Genomic DNA, 13,788 nt, shown 5'->3' on the forward strand with positions numbered 1-13,788 from the left:
ACTCCTCCGCCTCCTCCCCGAAGACGCCGAGGAGAAAAGAAAGCTGGGCGGGGGGCCCGCCGGCGTAGATGAGAGCAGAGGTCCTAGCAGTCAACCCCCTCCCCATGGATACGAAAACAGCCAAGGCAGAGGGGAGGACTGGTTGGTAGAACCCGCAAAGGTAAATAAAATGACTTGTTTAAAATCACTGAGTCATTGACCTTCTGATTAGGCGTTCCTAAGACAGGATCACTACAGTATACTGGAAAGAGAGAAGGGGGAGTTAGGCATGACTTTCTTTTGGATTCTTTCAATCACTCCGACTGCCAGCCTCTTTAACTCAGCGATGGGGTTTCTGACCCTCAAACTGTAACCCCCAAACTGTATTGATTTATATGTCACTCAATCATTTCCCAGCCCAAGTAACCCACAGGTGACTCTCGCCAAAGCAAGGGAAGACCAATAAGTAGAAAGTGGCATCTCACTAGGCAGGCAGGAAAGCAGAGCACCTCCCAGCAGCATACATACCCTTCATCTTTGGATTCCCTGAGAGGGCCCAGCCACCCAGCTCCACTTTCTCTCATTCTGCTCTCCAATCCACAACTACTGAGCTGAGCTGAAACTCACTCAAAGCCATCAGTTCGCGACCAGTACCACAGAAAACTGCACAGTATGGCATCTCCACATTGCAGCCAAAGTATTCCTTCTAAAACACATTTTGAAATCACTCCTCCCTCCCCTGCCTAAGTCCCTTTAGTGACTTCTCTTTCTTAAAATCTCCTTGAGTGTGGACTGGAGGTAGTGACTTCTGAGCCTCTAAGTACTGTACAGAAAGGGAAAGATAGTACAGAAACCTAGCAGACACCACCTTAACCAAGTGATTAAGACTGATAGGTAACAAGGCCTGCTGACAATGCTATGAAGGGCAACACACCTCTGAGGTGTCCTCCCAAATCTACAACTTCAGGCTAATCATGACATACAGCCAACAAATCCCGTGGAGCCATCCACAAAATACTTAAGACTATTCTTCAAAACTGTCAAAATCCTGAAAGGAAGAAGCTTGTGATGGCTGAATTTGGTTGCACAAGCCTGCAATCCCAGCATGCTGAAGGGATGAGGCAGGAGAATTGCCATGAATTCAAGGCCAGACTGAACTACACAGTGAGACCCTGTCTCAAAAAAAAAAAAAAAAAAAAAAAAAAAAGCTTGTGACAGATTGGAAGAGACTAAAGAGATGTAACTAAGTGCTATGTGATGTCCTGGATTGGATCCTGGAACCAAAAAAAGGACATTGGTGGGACCAGGGATTTAGCTCAGTGGTTCTGCCACCTGCCTCGCAAGCACCAAGGTCCCGAGTTTGATCCCTGATGCCACACACACACACACACACACACACACACATGGACATTGGTGGAAAAAACAAGTACTATTTTTTTTTTTTACTAGCAGTTGAACCCAAGGCCTTCACATTAAGCTACATACCCATATCCTCTTGATATAGTAATGATATAAGGGAAATAAATGTAACTCCCAACATGCTAGATGTTAGATATGCTGAGTTCATGTTCCCCGAAGTTGAAGAATGAATTCTAAGGAACAATGAGGGTTAAGAGTAGGAAAATTTATTGGAGAATAGGAATGGGAAATAGAAATGGAATATAGGAATGGAGAATAAGAATAGCCCTGAGAGGGATTTAGCCCAGTGGTTCCACCACCTGCCTCGCAAGACGCAAGGTCCCAAGTTTGATTCCTGGTACAAACAAAACAAAACAAAACAAAACAAAACAAAAAAAAGCTCCTGAATGGTTTTCCAATGAGCCCACTTCTCCAAGTTTTATAGAAGGGCAAGTACAACATCAACAAAAACTATAATCAACCAATAAGATTACAAGTATAGTCCAATAGTAACAAGGGTATATGGATGACATCATTAAACTTGGTTGGTAATCTGTAGTATTAGTCTTCTTAGTTTTAGTAATTTTAGTCTTAGTGAGTGGGAGAGGATGGCCCACTCCCAATGAGATAATGGTGTAACTAACTATTGGGAAATTCCAAAGCTGCAGTATAAATAATCTTCTGTTCATCCCTTCACGCTTGTTCCCCTTCTATGCTTTGACTTCCTCAAGGACCCTATCTGACTGCCTACAGCATTTCTACTTTACTTAGCTGTCCCTAATACCCTTTTTTTTTAAAATTTTTGAGACAGAGTCTCACTAAGTTGTTAAAAGTTCTCAGGCTGAGCTCAAATTCATTATCCTCCTGCCTTGGCCTCCCAGAGTTCTGGGATCACAGGCGTGTGCCATCAAGCCTGGATGCTGTAGTGCTGTGTTGCATCAGTGCAAACTGATGCCAGTCCTACCTTTGATTAGCACACCAGGTTGTATAAGATGTAACATGGGAAGAAGGTGATGAAATGTGTATGGGAACGTTATACTAGCTTTGCAACTCATTTATAAGTGAAACTATTTCAAAGTGCAAAATTAAAAATCAAATTTAGACTCTTACAATGCCTCTTCTCTGCCATTCTCTTACTACAAGTGTTATCTAGGTTTTCAAATATGCACAAAAATCCAGAGGCTGAACACAATAAATCTCTGTATACCCATACCGAGCTTCCAACCGTTATCAACATTTTGCCCCTTTTGTTATTCCTCCCTCCAGCTTTTTTCCATAATATTTTAAAGCCTTCAGTCATCTCACTTACATGCATGATATAACAAATAACAATGCAACCACCATGCCCCTAGCATACCTGATGAGATTAGCAGTAATTCCTTAATATCTTCTAATACCCAGTTCATATTAAAATTTCACTTATCTCAAAGCTTTTCACAGTTGGTTTGTAACAGTCAAGAAATAAATGAGATCCACTTCTCAGATGAAGAAGTAGAAACAGCAAATAAATATATGAAAAAAATGTTCAACATCACTGGTCATTTGAGAGATGCAAATTAAAACAACGCTGAGACTCCATGTAACTCCGGAAAGAACAGCTGCTATCAAGAAATCAACCAGGTTGGGGATTTAGCTTAGTGGCGTCACCGCCTGCCTCACAAGCACAAGGTCCCAAGTTCAATTCCCGTACCAAAAAAAAAAAAAAAAAAAAAAAAAAAAAAAAAAAAAAAACAATAATAAATACTGGAGTAGCTGTGAGGAAGAAGGAACCCTCCTCCACTGCTGATGGGAGTGTAGACCAGTAAAACCATTGTGGAAATTAGTGTGGAGATTTCTCAAAAGACTAAAACCAGAGGTTCCATTTGATTCAGCTATTCCTTCCTCTTCTTGGTGTCTTTCTGAAAGAATTAAAGGCATCACAACACAGCGATATATGCACACCCATGTTTATAGTTGTACAATTTGTAATAGCTAGTTCTTGGGAACAAATGCCCAAATGCCCATTGACTGACAATGGATAAAGATAATGTGGTTTTTACACAATGGAGTACTATTCTGCCATAAAGAAGGCTGAGCCTGAGACATTTATAGCTAAATGGATGCACCTTGAGACCATACGTGAAATACATCAAACACAAGTGCTTAAATAGTGTATCGTTTCTCTGGTGTGAGGAACTCAAAATGGAAATATGGACTAAAATGTAGAATAGACATTGGGAAATAAGTAAAAACATTCAAATGAGAAGGGGAACAAGGGAGGGGGAGAGGGAAGTGAAGGGAATGAAAGGGTAAGGGAAAAAAAGGATATGGAAGGAAAAAATGGAAACAAGGCTTTATATATATGGGAAGGGGAAGAGGAATCAAGGAGAGACGGGATGGAGGGAAAAGGAAGAAGTGGACTGTGTCATGGGCAGGTACAAATTCCCTATGATGAGTGTTATCATGATGTACATCTAAAATATACCAGTAAATGTTTTGTTTTTAAAAATGGATGAATGAATAGAAAAAAAGAAAGAAAAGTGACCCACACATTGCTTTTGGTTGTTATGTCTCTTCAGTCTCTTTTAACTCTATAGCAGATCTCTCTCCCTTTTATTTCTTTTTCATTTTCATGCCATTACTTGAATGAGAACCTAGATTGTCGCGAGCCGCTTGCCAGCAAGAAAGCACGCAACACTCAGGATCCTTCTGAAGCTTCTTTATTATCTTGGGAGAAGGTCTAAAGCTTTTACAAAAAACCTTCCTTTATATATCCTGCTAACTATATTAACTCGACAGAAACAAGAAGTTACAAGATCACGACTATAGCACATTCCGATCACTTCATCAGGGTGTTTTCTGTTTTTTTGTTTTTTTAATTTGTTCACTTATTCCCTATAGTTTCCATTAATTGGTAGTTACATCTCAGTAACAAAGCTCTTTTGATGTGGTCAATTGCCAGCCTCTGCCGGCTGATCTTGTGCTACTCTCTACCCTGCAGCCTGACACCTTTGAATAAAGACGCAGGCTTTTTCACTGTGAGACTGCCCCGCCCCCTGCTTTTTTTTTTTTTCCTCAAACCAATTACTACTCAGTCTTTACTTTCTTCCAGCTTGAGGGAGGCATTTCCTGATCCACATCTGAAGTTAGACACCTCCCCTCCCAAACCCTCATAGCACTTTGTATTTCCCCTTTCTCCAACATGCTATTCCTCGCCTACCTCTGAATTGTAAAAAGCACAAGGGCTGCAGCTATCTCTTAGGGTCTAGCCTGGCTTGGCTTGTGCTCTTAATTGCTTACCTAATTACTAATTACTTTGCCTCGGTGCTTTTTCCATCCTCCCTCCTTATCTTTCCCCTCAAGCTTCAGCCCTGCCACCAGCAAGGAAAAGCCTAGCTCCCTGGCGGATTGAGGGGAAACAGAACTTTTTACCACTCCCTTTCCCAGAAAATAAACTTTTAGTAAATCCTTGCCCCCTACTGCACAAAAATGAGAAAGGATGGGGCTATTTCCAAGTGGTGGAATTGCTAAGATTTACTCATTTTGTGTGTCTGTCCTGCTCATGTTTATTCTGCAGATACACAATACTTTTATCATAAAAATGTTTTCTGCACAAATTGTTCCTTTAATAATTCACTTGAAAAGTATTGATTGAATGAATGTACACACATAGTCTTGTGTTGGACCTTAGGGATACAGTGAGGGAAGGTCAGATAATGGTTCCTACCTCCCCAAAGGTTACAACAGCCAGTGGCAGGAGTCGGTAACTGTGGCCCCTCATCCAGCCTAGCCAATTAGCTGTGTATGGCTTTTGAGTAAGAGAACAAGAGAAAAATACTTCATGATGTACACATTGTATGAAATTCAACTTGTTGTGTCCATGTATATACGTATATTTTTTTCCAGTACTAGGGATTGAACCCAGAGCCTTCACACTGAACTGCATCCCTAGCCCTTTTTATATTTTTTTCTTTTGTGCTTTTTCATATTTTATTTATTTTGTTTGTTTGTTTGTTTGTTTTGAGACAGGGTCTCACTATGTAGTTGAGCCCCGGCTGGTCTTGAATTCACAGCAATCCTCCTGCCTCAGCCTCCCGAGTGCTGGGATTACAGGCATACGCCACCACACCCAGCTTTATATTGTATTTTGAAGCAGCGTTTCACTAATTCACTAACTTGCCCAGGCTGAGGTAGAACTTGCAATCCTCCTGCCTCAGCCTCCCAAAGTGCTGGAGGAACTGCAGGTGTGTGCTAACACACCCGGCTGTAAATTTATATTAAAACAGAAACAGAGTGACCGCTATTTCTTTTTTTTGGTTGGATCCTTCTCTGGTTTTGGTATCAGGGTAATGCTTACTTCCAGGTATGAATTTGAGAGTACCGCTTCCCTTTCAATTTCATTAAAGAGTTTGAGAAGTAGCGGCATTCGGTCTTTAAAGTTCTGTGGAATTCAGCAGTGAATCCATCAGGGCCTGGACTTTACTTTGTTGGCAGATTTTTACTTACATATTCAATTGCATTGGCTGATATTGGTTTAGTCGGAATTTTTATATCTTCTTGATTCAGTTTTGGTAATTCATATGTATCTAGGACTATGTCAATTTTTTTCTGTGTTTTCCATCTTATTAGAATACGTGTTCTTGAAGTAAGTATGATGATCTTTTGGATTTCTGCAGGATCTGTTGTAATTTCACCCTTTTCATTCCTAATTGTATGGTTTCAGTATTTTCTTTCCTTTTTTGATAAGGTTGGCTAAGGGTTTGTCAATTTTATTTAATGTGTCAAAGAGCCAATTCTTTGATTCATTGATTCTTTATATTGTTTTCTTGGTCTCCATTGTATGAATTTCTGCTTCACTCTTTATAATTTCCTCCTTTGTATGAGCTTTGGGCTTGACTCACTCTTCTTTGTCTAGAAGCTTGAGGTCCAACATCAAGTTGTTTATTGAGCCTGCTCTGTTTTCCTGATAAGATTATTCACCTCTATGTATTTCCCTTGTAGGACTGCTTTTATTGAGTCCCACAAGTTCCAGTATGTTGTATTGGCATTATCATTTAATTGCAGAAACTGTCTAATTTCTTTTTTAATTTCATCTGTGACGCATTGGTTGTTGAGGAAAATGTTGCTTAATTTCCATGTGTTTATGAAGTTATTGTGGTTTCTTTTGCCATTGATTTCCAATTTCATTGCAGTATGGTCTGATAATATGCATGGGATAATTTCATTTCTTTGTATTTACTTAAGCATGTTCTATGCACTAGTATGTGGTCTATTTTGGAGAACATCACAGGTGCAGCTGAGAATTAGTATTCTAATGCTGTGGGGTGAAACACTCTGTAGAATCTACTAAGTTCAGTTATTCAAAGGTTTGGTTCAGCTCTAATATTTCATTGTTGATTTTTTTATCTAGTTGATCTGTCTATTTGTGACAGTGGGGTATTGAGATCCTTTATTATAGTTCTGTTAGTGCTTCTTTGATTCTTCATGTGTTAATATTTTGTTTCATATAGTTGAATGCACTGCAGTTTGATATATATATAATACAATATATATAAATATATATATACATATTCATATAGTTGAATGCACTGCAGTTTGATATATATATAATACAATATATATAAATATATATACACATATATATGAATATATATAATACAATATATATAAATATATATATACATATATATGATTGTTATCTCTTCCTCTTGGATTGTTCCCTTTAAAATGATGTAGGAGCCTTTGTCTCTCTTAATCAGTCTTGGCTTGAAATCCACTTTGTCTGCAAATAGAATAGCTACCCCTGCTTTTTTTCTGGGTTCCTATGATATGGAGTATTGTTTTCCAACTTTTGACTTTCAGTATAATTTCTTTTTGAATTAAATGTTTTCTGTGTGCAACATATTGTCGGATCTTGCCTCTTAATCCATTCTGCCAGTCAGTTTCTTTTGATTGGTGGTTGAGACCACTAATATTGATGGTTATAACAGATGTATTGACTTATCCTTGTCATGTTATTTTCCTGTTGTTGGCTCCCTTCTTTACCCCTTTGCTAAATTTCTTGCCTTGACTGGTGCATTCTGTCGGGTTTCATGGAATTGTAATCCTTGTTATCTTTTTCTAGAATATTCTTCAGAGCACGTTTGGAGTGGTCATGACTTTCTTTAGGTATTCTTTGTCATGGAAGTATCTTATTTCTCCATTAATTTTGAAAGATAGTTTTGCAGGGTGCATTAGTCTGGGTTGGAAGCTGTTTTCCCTTAGGGTTTGAAATACTTTGCTCCAAGCTATCCTTGACTTGAGGGTTTGTGTTGAGAAGTCCGCTATGATTCTGATGGGCTTTCCTTTTTAGGTGATTTGTTTCTTTTCTCTAACAACTTTTAGTATTTTATTCTTCTGTTAGATTTCTGGAATGTAGACTATTATATGCCTTGGGGAAGATTGTTTTGATTATGGCTAATTGGAGTTCTATATGGCTTACTTATCTGTATGTCAAATTCTTGTTTCCCATTTTGGGAAGTTTTCCACCATTACTTCTGTGAACAGTTTTTTTTATGTCATTTGTACCATCTCCTGCTTTTTCACTGACTCCAATTTATCTTATTCTTCTTTGCCTCATCTAGCAGCTGTTGGATTGATTTCCCTTGGTCCCTTGCTATTTTAAAGAAATCTTTCTTTTCGTGATTGCTAACCACAATCCTGTCTTCTATATCTCATATTCTGTCCTCACAGTGGTTCATTCTGCTGCATATACTTTCAATGGAATTTTTAATCTCCTGGATATCTGTTTGAATCTGTTTCATGGATTTCATTTCTTTCCTTTGGTGGGTGTTCACAGTTTACATCACTTTCCTGAGAGCCTCCACTTTTTTTGCCTATATCTGCTCTAGAGTCACTAAGCATGTCTTTCATTCTGGTTACCATCTCTGTAGTTATCTGAAAGATTATTTCTGCTTTGATTTTCTTCTAGAGCCTTGTTCATCTACTTTGTTACTTCTGCTGTTACCATTCAGAGAGTCCACGTGGGTGTCTTTCTGATTCTTCAACCTCATTGACCCTTGGGTTTGCCTTTGTTGAGCTGGAAGTCTCTGGAGGTTGCATCTTGTTTAGGTGTCTTTTCAATTTCTGTTTTTCTTAAGTTTAATTCCTGGGTTGATGCTTATAAATTGGTTATGGTGAGTAGCTTTATTGCCAGTATTCAGAACCTTTAGAAAATGACTGCTTCTCAGAGGCATCTTCCAGGTTTAACTGGCTTTTGGGTTTTCAGTCTCTTCAGTTAACTGGGGATCAGAAGTTTCTGCCTATCTGGCCCAGCCACTGGTTCTTTGGCACTCACCTATAGCTTTTTTTTGTTGTTTTTTAAGGTCCTTAGGCAATCTCAGTCTTGTACTAGGAAGAACAATTAACATATTAGCACAATTGTGTCACTTTGGCTAAAGAAGTACAATTAGCAATAACAGTAGCATCAAATACAGCCTAGAAATGACAAACTGTGGTATTTATTTATTTGTTTATTTATTTATTTATTTTGGCTTTTTTGAGACAGGGTCTCACTATGTAGTTGAGACTGACCTGGAACTCACTATGTAGCCAAGGCTGGTCTTGAACTCACAGTGATCCTCCTACCTCAGCCTCCTGAGTACTAGGATTACAGGCATGTGCCACCACTCCCAGCTTTTAAACTGTGTTAATTATTAATTTGCTGCCTTTAACTGTCTGAACTAGATTTGTGGCTATATAACAAAATCTAAAATGAACCAGAAAATTGTATGCAATAAATAATCCCTTAATATGGTGATTTTACCCTTAGAGTAGAAAATTTAAAAGAGATTAGGGGGGAAATAGAGAGAGGAAGGGGAAGAGATTCTAAGAAAGTCTGGAGGACAAACGAAAATCATACAAACTTTGGGAAACTGTTGAAGAAGACAGGAGGGAAAGAGAAATGAAGAAATAAAAACAACACAACAACAACAAAAATTAGAAACCATGTTCAGAAAATTAAGACAAAACAGAACAAGAACAAGAACTAGGAAAGAGGAAAACAGGAAGAAAAAAGAAAAAAAAAAAAAAGCCCAATTCAAGATGTGTCTCTGCCGTCACTGGTAGACAGCCTGGGCAGACAGAGTACAGAACCAAACTGATTAATCCCAGCAAGCCAACCATAGCTTTATAGTGGGATAGCAGATAATCCCAGCCAACCCAAACCTTTAGTTCCACAGAAGTTCAGTCTGGTTTCTGGCTATGAGGAGTAAACTGGGTTTGTTGTGTTTCTGCCAGCTTGAATTTGACTCCCTGCTGACTCTGCTCCCTGACCTCCTGGTGACTTGAATTCAGCCCCCTCCCCAAGACACTGGGAGCCACTAGCTGGATTTGAACCACAGCTGTTCTGTGTTCCGAGCTCAGTCGACCCCTATCCAAGATGGCTACCAGCCAATCACTGTCTCCTGGGTGGTGTCTGAACCTGAATAACTCACCAGCCACTGCATCCCTTCCACTGTTACATTTCTCCATGGAGGCCTCTAGGGTGACCAGTAGTCTCCATGTGTCTGCAGGTTTGACCAGCCATTCCCACACACGGATTCTGGGAGAAAGTGCTGTTTTCTGCCTTCCTCCTCTTCACTGTAGTCTCTCTCTTTGCTTTCCCTGTGCACTTCAATTCAATTTCGCTATGCACTTCTCCCTTTAGAAACCTCTTGTCTCCTTCTCCTCCTCGTTCTGCTATATTCTAGTGTCAGAACACCAAATCTCAGAGAGGCTTACTCTGTTGCTCACCACTCCGCAATCTCACAACCATTTCTTTTTTCACAACCATTTCTTTAGGTATTATCTGTAGCTATTTTCCAGATACAAATTTCAGGGTTAGAATACTGTACATGCAACAGAAACTCTATGACTCACAAAGCCTGGATTTTTTTTTCCAAATTCATAAGGGTTTAATACTCCTCACAAGTCAGTGGAGCTGCCAGGCATTGTTTGTCCCATCTGGTTTCATGAAGTTGTGGGCAGCTGTGGGTTGAAGAGGTAGCTCTTGGCAGTCAGCCGGCTGACTGCTCTAGGACCACCTTTGCTGGGGCCTGGTCTCCCTTTCATGTGGTTTTCCCCTGCAGCAGACTAGTGCAAGGCCTGAAATATTTACTAATAGGTCCTTTACAGAAAAATTTGATGACTCCTAATCTAGGATAAGATTTTGAAAATGCAGGTTTATAACAATTTAATGGTTCTCAAACCACATTCTTCTTCTTCTTCTTTTTTAATGAAGTAGAATGGGATAGAATGAGGTATGGTGGCATGCAACTATATTTCTAGCACATGGGAGGCTAAAGCAGGAGGATAGAGAATTTGAGGCTAACCTGAGGTACGCAACAAGATCCTATCTCAAAAAACAAAAAAGAATGGAATGAAGATGTTACTGTGTATCATATGTAGCAAAGGTAAATATTATTTTGTGAGCTATTTGGATCATATATATATATACACGATATATGCATGTGTGTCTGTATCATGATATAAAATGTATTTCTCCCCCATCCATAATGGGGGTTGAACCCAGGGGCCTTTGAATTAAGCTACCACCAGCGCTTTTTTGTTTTTTATTTTGAGACAAGTTCTCATTAAGTCACTAGGTTGCCCAGGCTGGCTTCAAATTTTCGATCCTCCTGCCGTAGCCTCTCAGAGTACTAGAATTATGAGTACACACCCGCTACACCCAGCTGTGAAATGTATTTCCACTCTAGACCATGATCAAAACCTCTGAGAGTCCCTTGCTTGAAGGGAACCCTGGAAAAAACAGACAAGTAATTGGGAAGTTACTATATGGTATGGTTCATGCAATAACGAAAATGTTTCACTCCTAGGGCCCTGGACAAGGCATTTCAGACAGCCTCAATGGATCAGGAAAGGTGTTTCAGAAGAAGTAACATCTAAGTAGTGATTTAAGGACATGTAGGAATCAGCCGAGTAAAGAAGAGTAAAGGAATAAGAGTGTGTGCAGAAGACTGGGCAGAATTAAAAAAAAATTTCCTGGGAGAAATTATAAGGAGTTCAGTCTGGTTAGAGTTCAGCATGAGATACAGCCCATCTACCTTAATCACTCTGTCACATTACTATTATTTTCTTTAGGCTCTTATCCACCTTATTATCTCACTCATGTGTTTATTTAATATTATTCATTTGTTTTTTTACTCATATATACACACACTAAATTTCTAAAAGTAATTGCATGAGAAGGGAGGCTTCATCTTGCTTATAATTATATTCTAGCGCAGCACCTAGGATATCATAGCTACTATTAAAGGATTTAGAAAGATACTATTTCCTGCTATGCTAGGAAGTAATAGACCATAATAGACTAAAGAGGGTCCAACTAGATTAGACAGACCGGACAGGAGGCTTTGGCAATAATGCAGGCAAGGTTTGATGGTGCCTTCATTGGTAAGAAACAGAGAGAACTTAGGCCACTAAGCAAGTAGAAACATTGGGTCACCGTCAATGGATAAATATTGGGGGGAAGGGAAGAGAAGAGAGAGAATAAAAGTAATCATGATGGCACCCTGGTTCCTTGCTACGGCAACTGGATAGAAGAAAGTGCCATCGGCCCACAGTGGGGAACATAAGAAAAGGAGCGAAGTTGGGTAAATTGGCAAAGAGAAAGATGATGGATTCAGGGTGTGACATGCTAAGTTTGAGGTACATCCTGGTGGAGATTCTGGTAGCCAGTTGACAGGTAAATGGTACTCAAATGACTGCCTTAGAAAGTGAGAAGAGGCCTTAAAAATGGAATCCATGCCAGATTTGGTGGTGCACCCCTGTAATCCCAGTACTTAAGGGGCTGAGGCAGGAAGATTGCCATGAGTTTGAGGCCAGCCTGGGTTACATAGTGAGTTCAAGGCCAGCTTTAACTGCATAGCAAGCACTTGTTTCAAAAAACAAAAGAAAATATACCATATTTATTTCTATTTATTTTTTACAAATGATTTCATCTTTTGTCCTAGTACTTTACATGCACTTTTATAGTGAAATGTACATATATTTTCAAACATAGTTCCAGTTTTAATTGACACATAGTTATACATATTTATGAGATACTATGCATAATGATCAGATCAGGACAACTCCTATATCCATCACCTCAAACATTTATCATTTCTTTGTGCCAGAAACATTCAAAATGTTCTCTTCTATTTTTGAATATTTAATTAGTTGTTATCAGCCATCCACAGGCTGTAGAACATTATATATTATTCTTCCTATCCAACTGTTCTTTTGTTAATCTTTCTTTAAAAAAATTATTTTCAGTACTGGGAATTGATCCAGGGCCTTTACATTGAGCTATATAACCAGCCCATTTTACTTTTTGAAATTTATTTATTTTAATTTTTAAAACTTTTATTCATACATGTTTGCAGCACATAATGATTACATTCATCATGGGAGTTGGTAAATGTACATAACACATTTTAACTCTTATTTTGTACCAGGGTCTAACTTGGGACCTTGCACTTGTGAGGCAGGCTGAGGAGCCTCGGAGCTAAATCCTTGGCCCTTTAACTTTTATCTTGAGATGGTGTCTTGCTAAATTGCTAAGTTGCCTGGTCTGGACTTGGACTTTTGATCCTCCTGCCTCAGCTTCCCAAAGTGCTGAGATTAAAGGTGTGTGCCACCATGCTCAACTTCTCAAAAAATGTTTAAATGACTCTCAATCTTAACATGCAGAGAAAACTACTGCTGCCATTTTGGTGTATGTACAGACTCTTTATCAGATTGTAGATGTTTTTCCAAAATTTTAATTACACTGTACATAATATTATCTTGCTATTTTTTCTTCTCCCCTCCCCAGTACTTGGGGTCGAATTCAGGACCTTGCGCTTTCGAGGCAGGTGGCAGCACAACTGAGCTAAATCCCTGGCCCCATCTTGCTTTTTAAATGTAACAATATGTTATGAACAGTTATCATGCCATTAGGAACTCTCCTTCTCTCTCTGTCTCTCTCTGTCTCTCTCTCTCTCTCTCTCTCTCTCTCTCTCTCAGTCTCTTTTCATAATACCTATATTATAATTTATAAATGCAAAATACCAGTCCTCCTGGGGCCAGGGATTTAGCTCACTTGTGCCACCGCCTGCCATGCAAACACAAAGTCCTGAGTTTCATCCCCAGTGCCAAAATAAACAAACAAACAACAACAACAAAAACACTCCTCCTTTGGGTATTTACACTGTTTCAATTTTACTCACTTATAAATGAAGGAGGAAGCAGAAAGTGGCCCTGCTGGCAAACACACTGGGACCCAAGGTAGTGTGGGCCTACCTGGTCAGTAAGGAGTTGATCTTCCTGAAATATTTCCCATGGAATTTCTGGCCAAGAGAGGAAGAAGGCAGTGTGTAGTGCCTGGGCAGAAATGTGGGATGAGGATGAGATTGTGGGTCATGTTGGGTG

The 13,788-nt window shown here is 39.3% G+C and overlaps 1 protein-coding gene across 1 annotated transcript in view; it reads left to right on the plus strand.

Moving 5' to 3' along the window:
* The window catches only part of Zmynd15 (zinc finger MYND-type containing 15), a 6,536-nt gene extending 6,376 nt beyond the window's left edge, over positions 1–160 (plus strand). Inside the window, exon 15 of the mRNA XM_010605843.1 lies at positions 6–160. Coding sequence (XP_010604145.1) covers positions 6–72 — 67 coding nt within the window. The 3' untranslated portion in view covers positions 73–160. The remainder of the gene's footprint in view (positions 1–5) is intronic.
* The last annotated feature ends 13,628 nt before the right edge of the window (positions 161–13,788 follow it).

The sequence above is a fragment of the Fukomys damarensis genome, unplaced genomic scaffold (assembly GCF_012274545.1).
Source record: "Fukomys damarensis isolate Sample0158 unplaced genomic scaffold, DMR_v1.0_HiC HiC_scaffold_13, whole genome shotgun sequence".
Taxonomy (NCBI): Eukaryota; Metazoa; Chordata; class Mammalia; order Rodentia; family Bathyergidae; genus Fukomys; species Fukomys damarensis.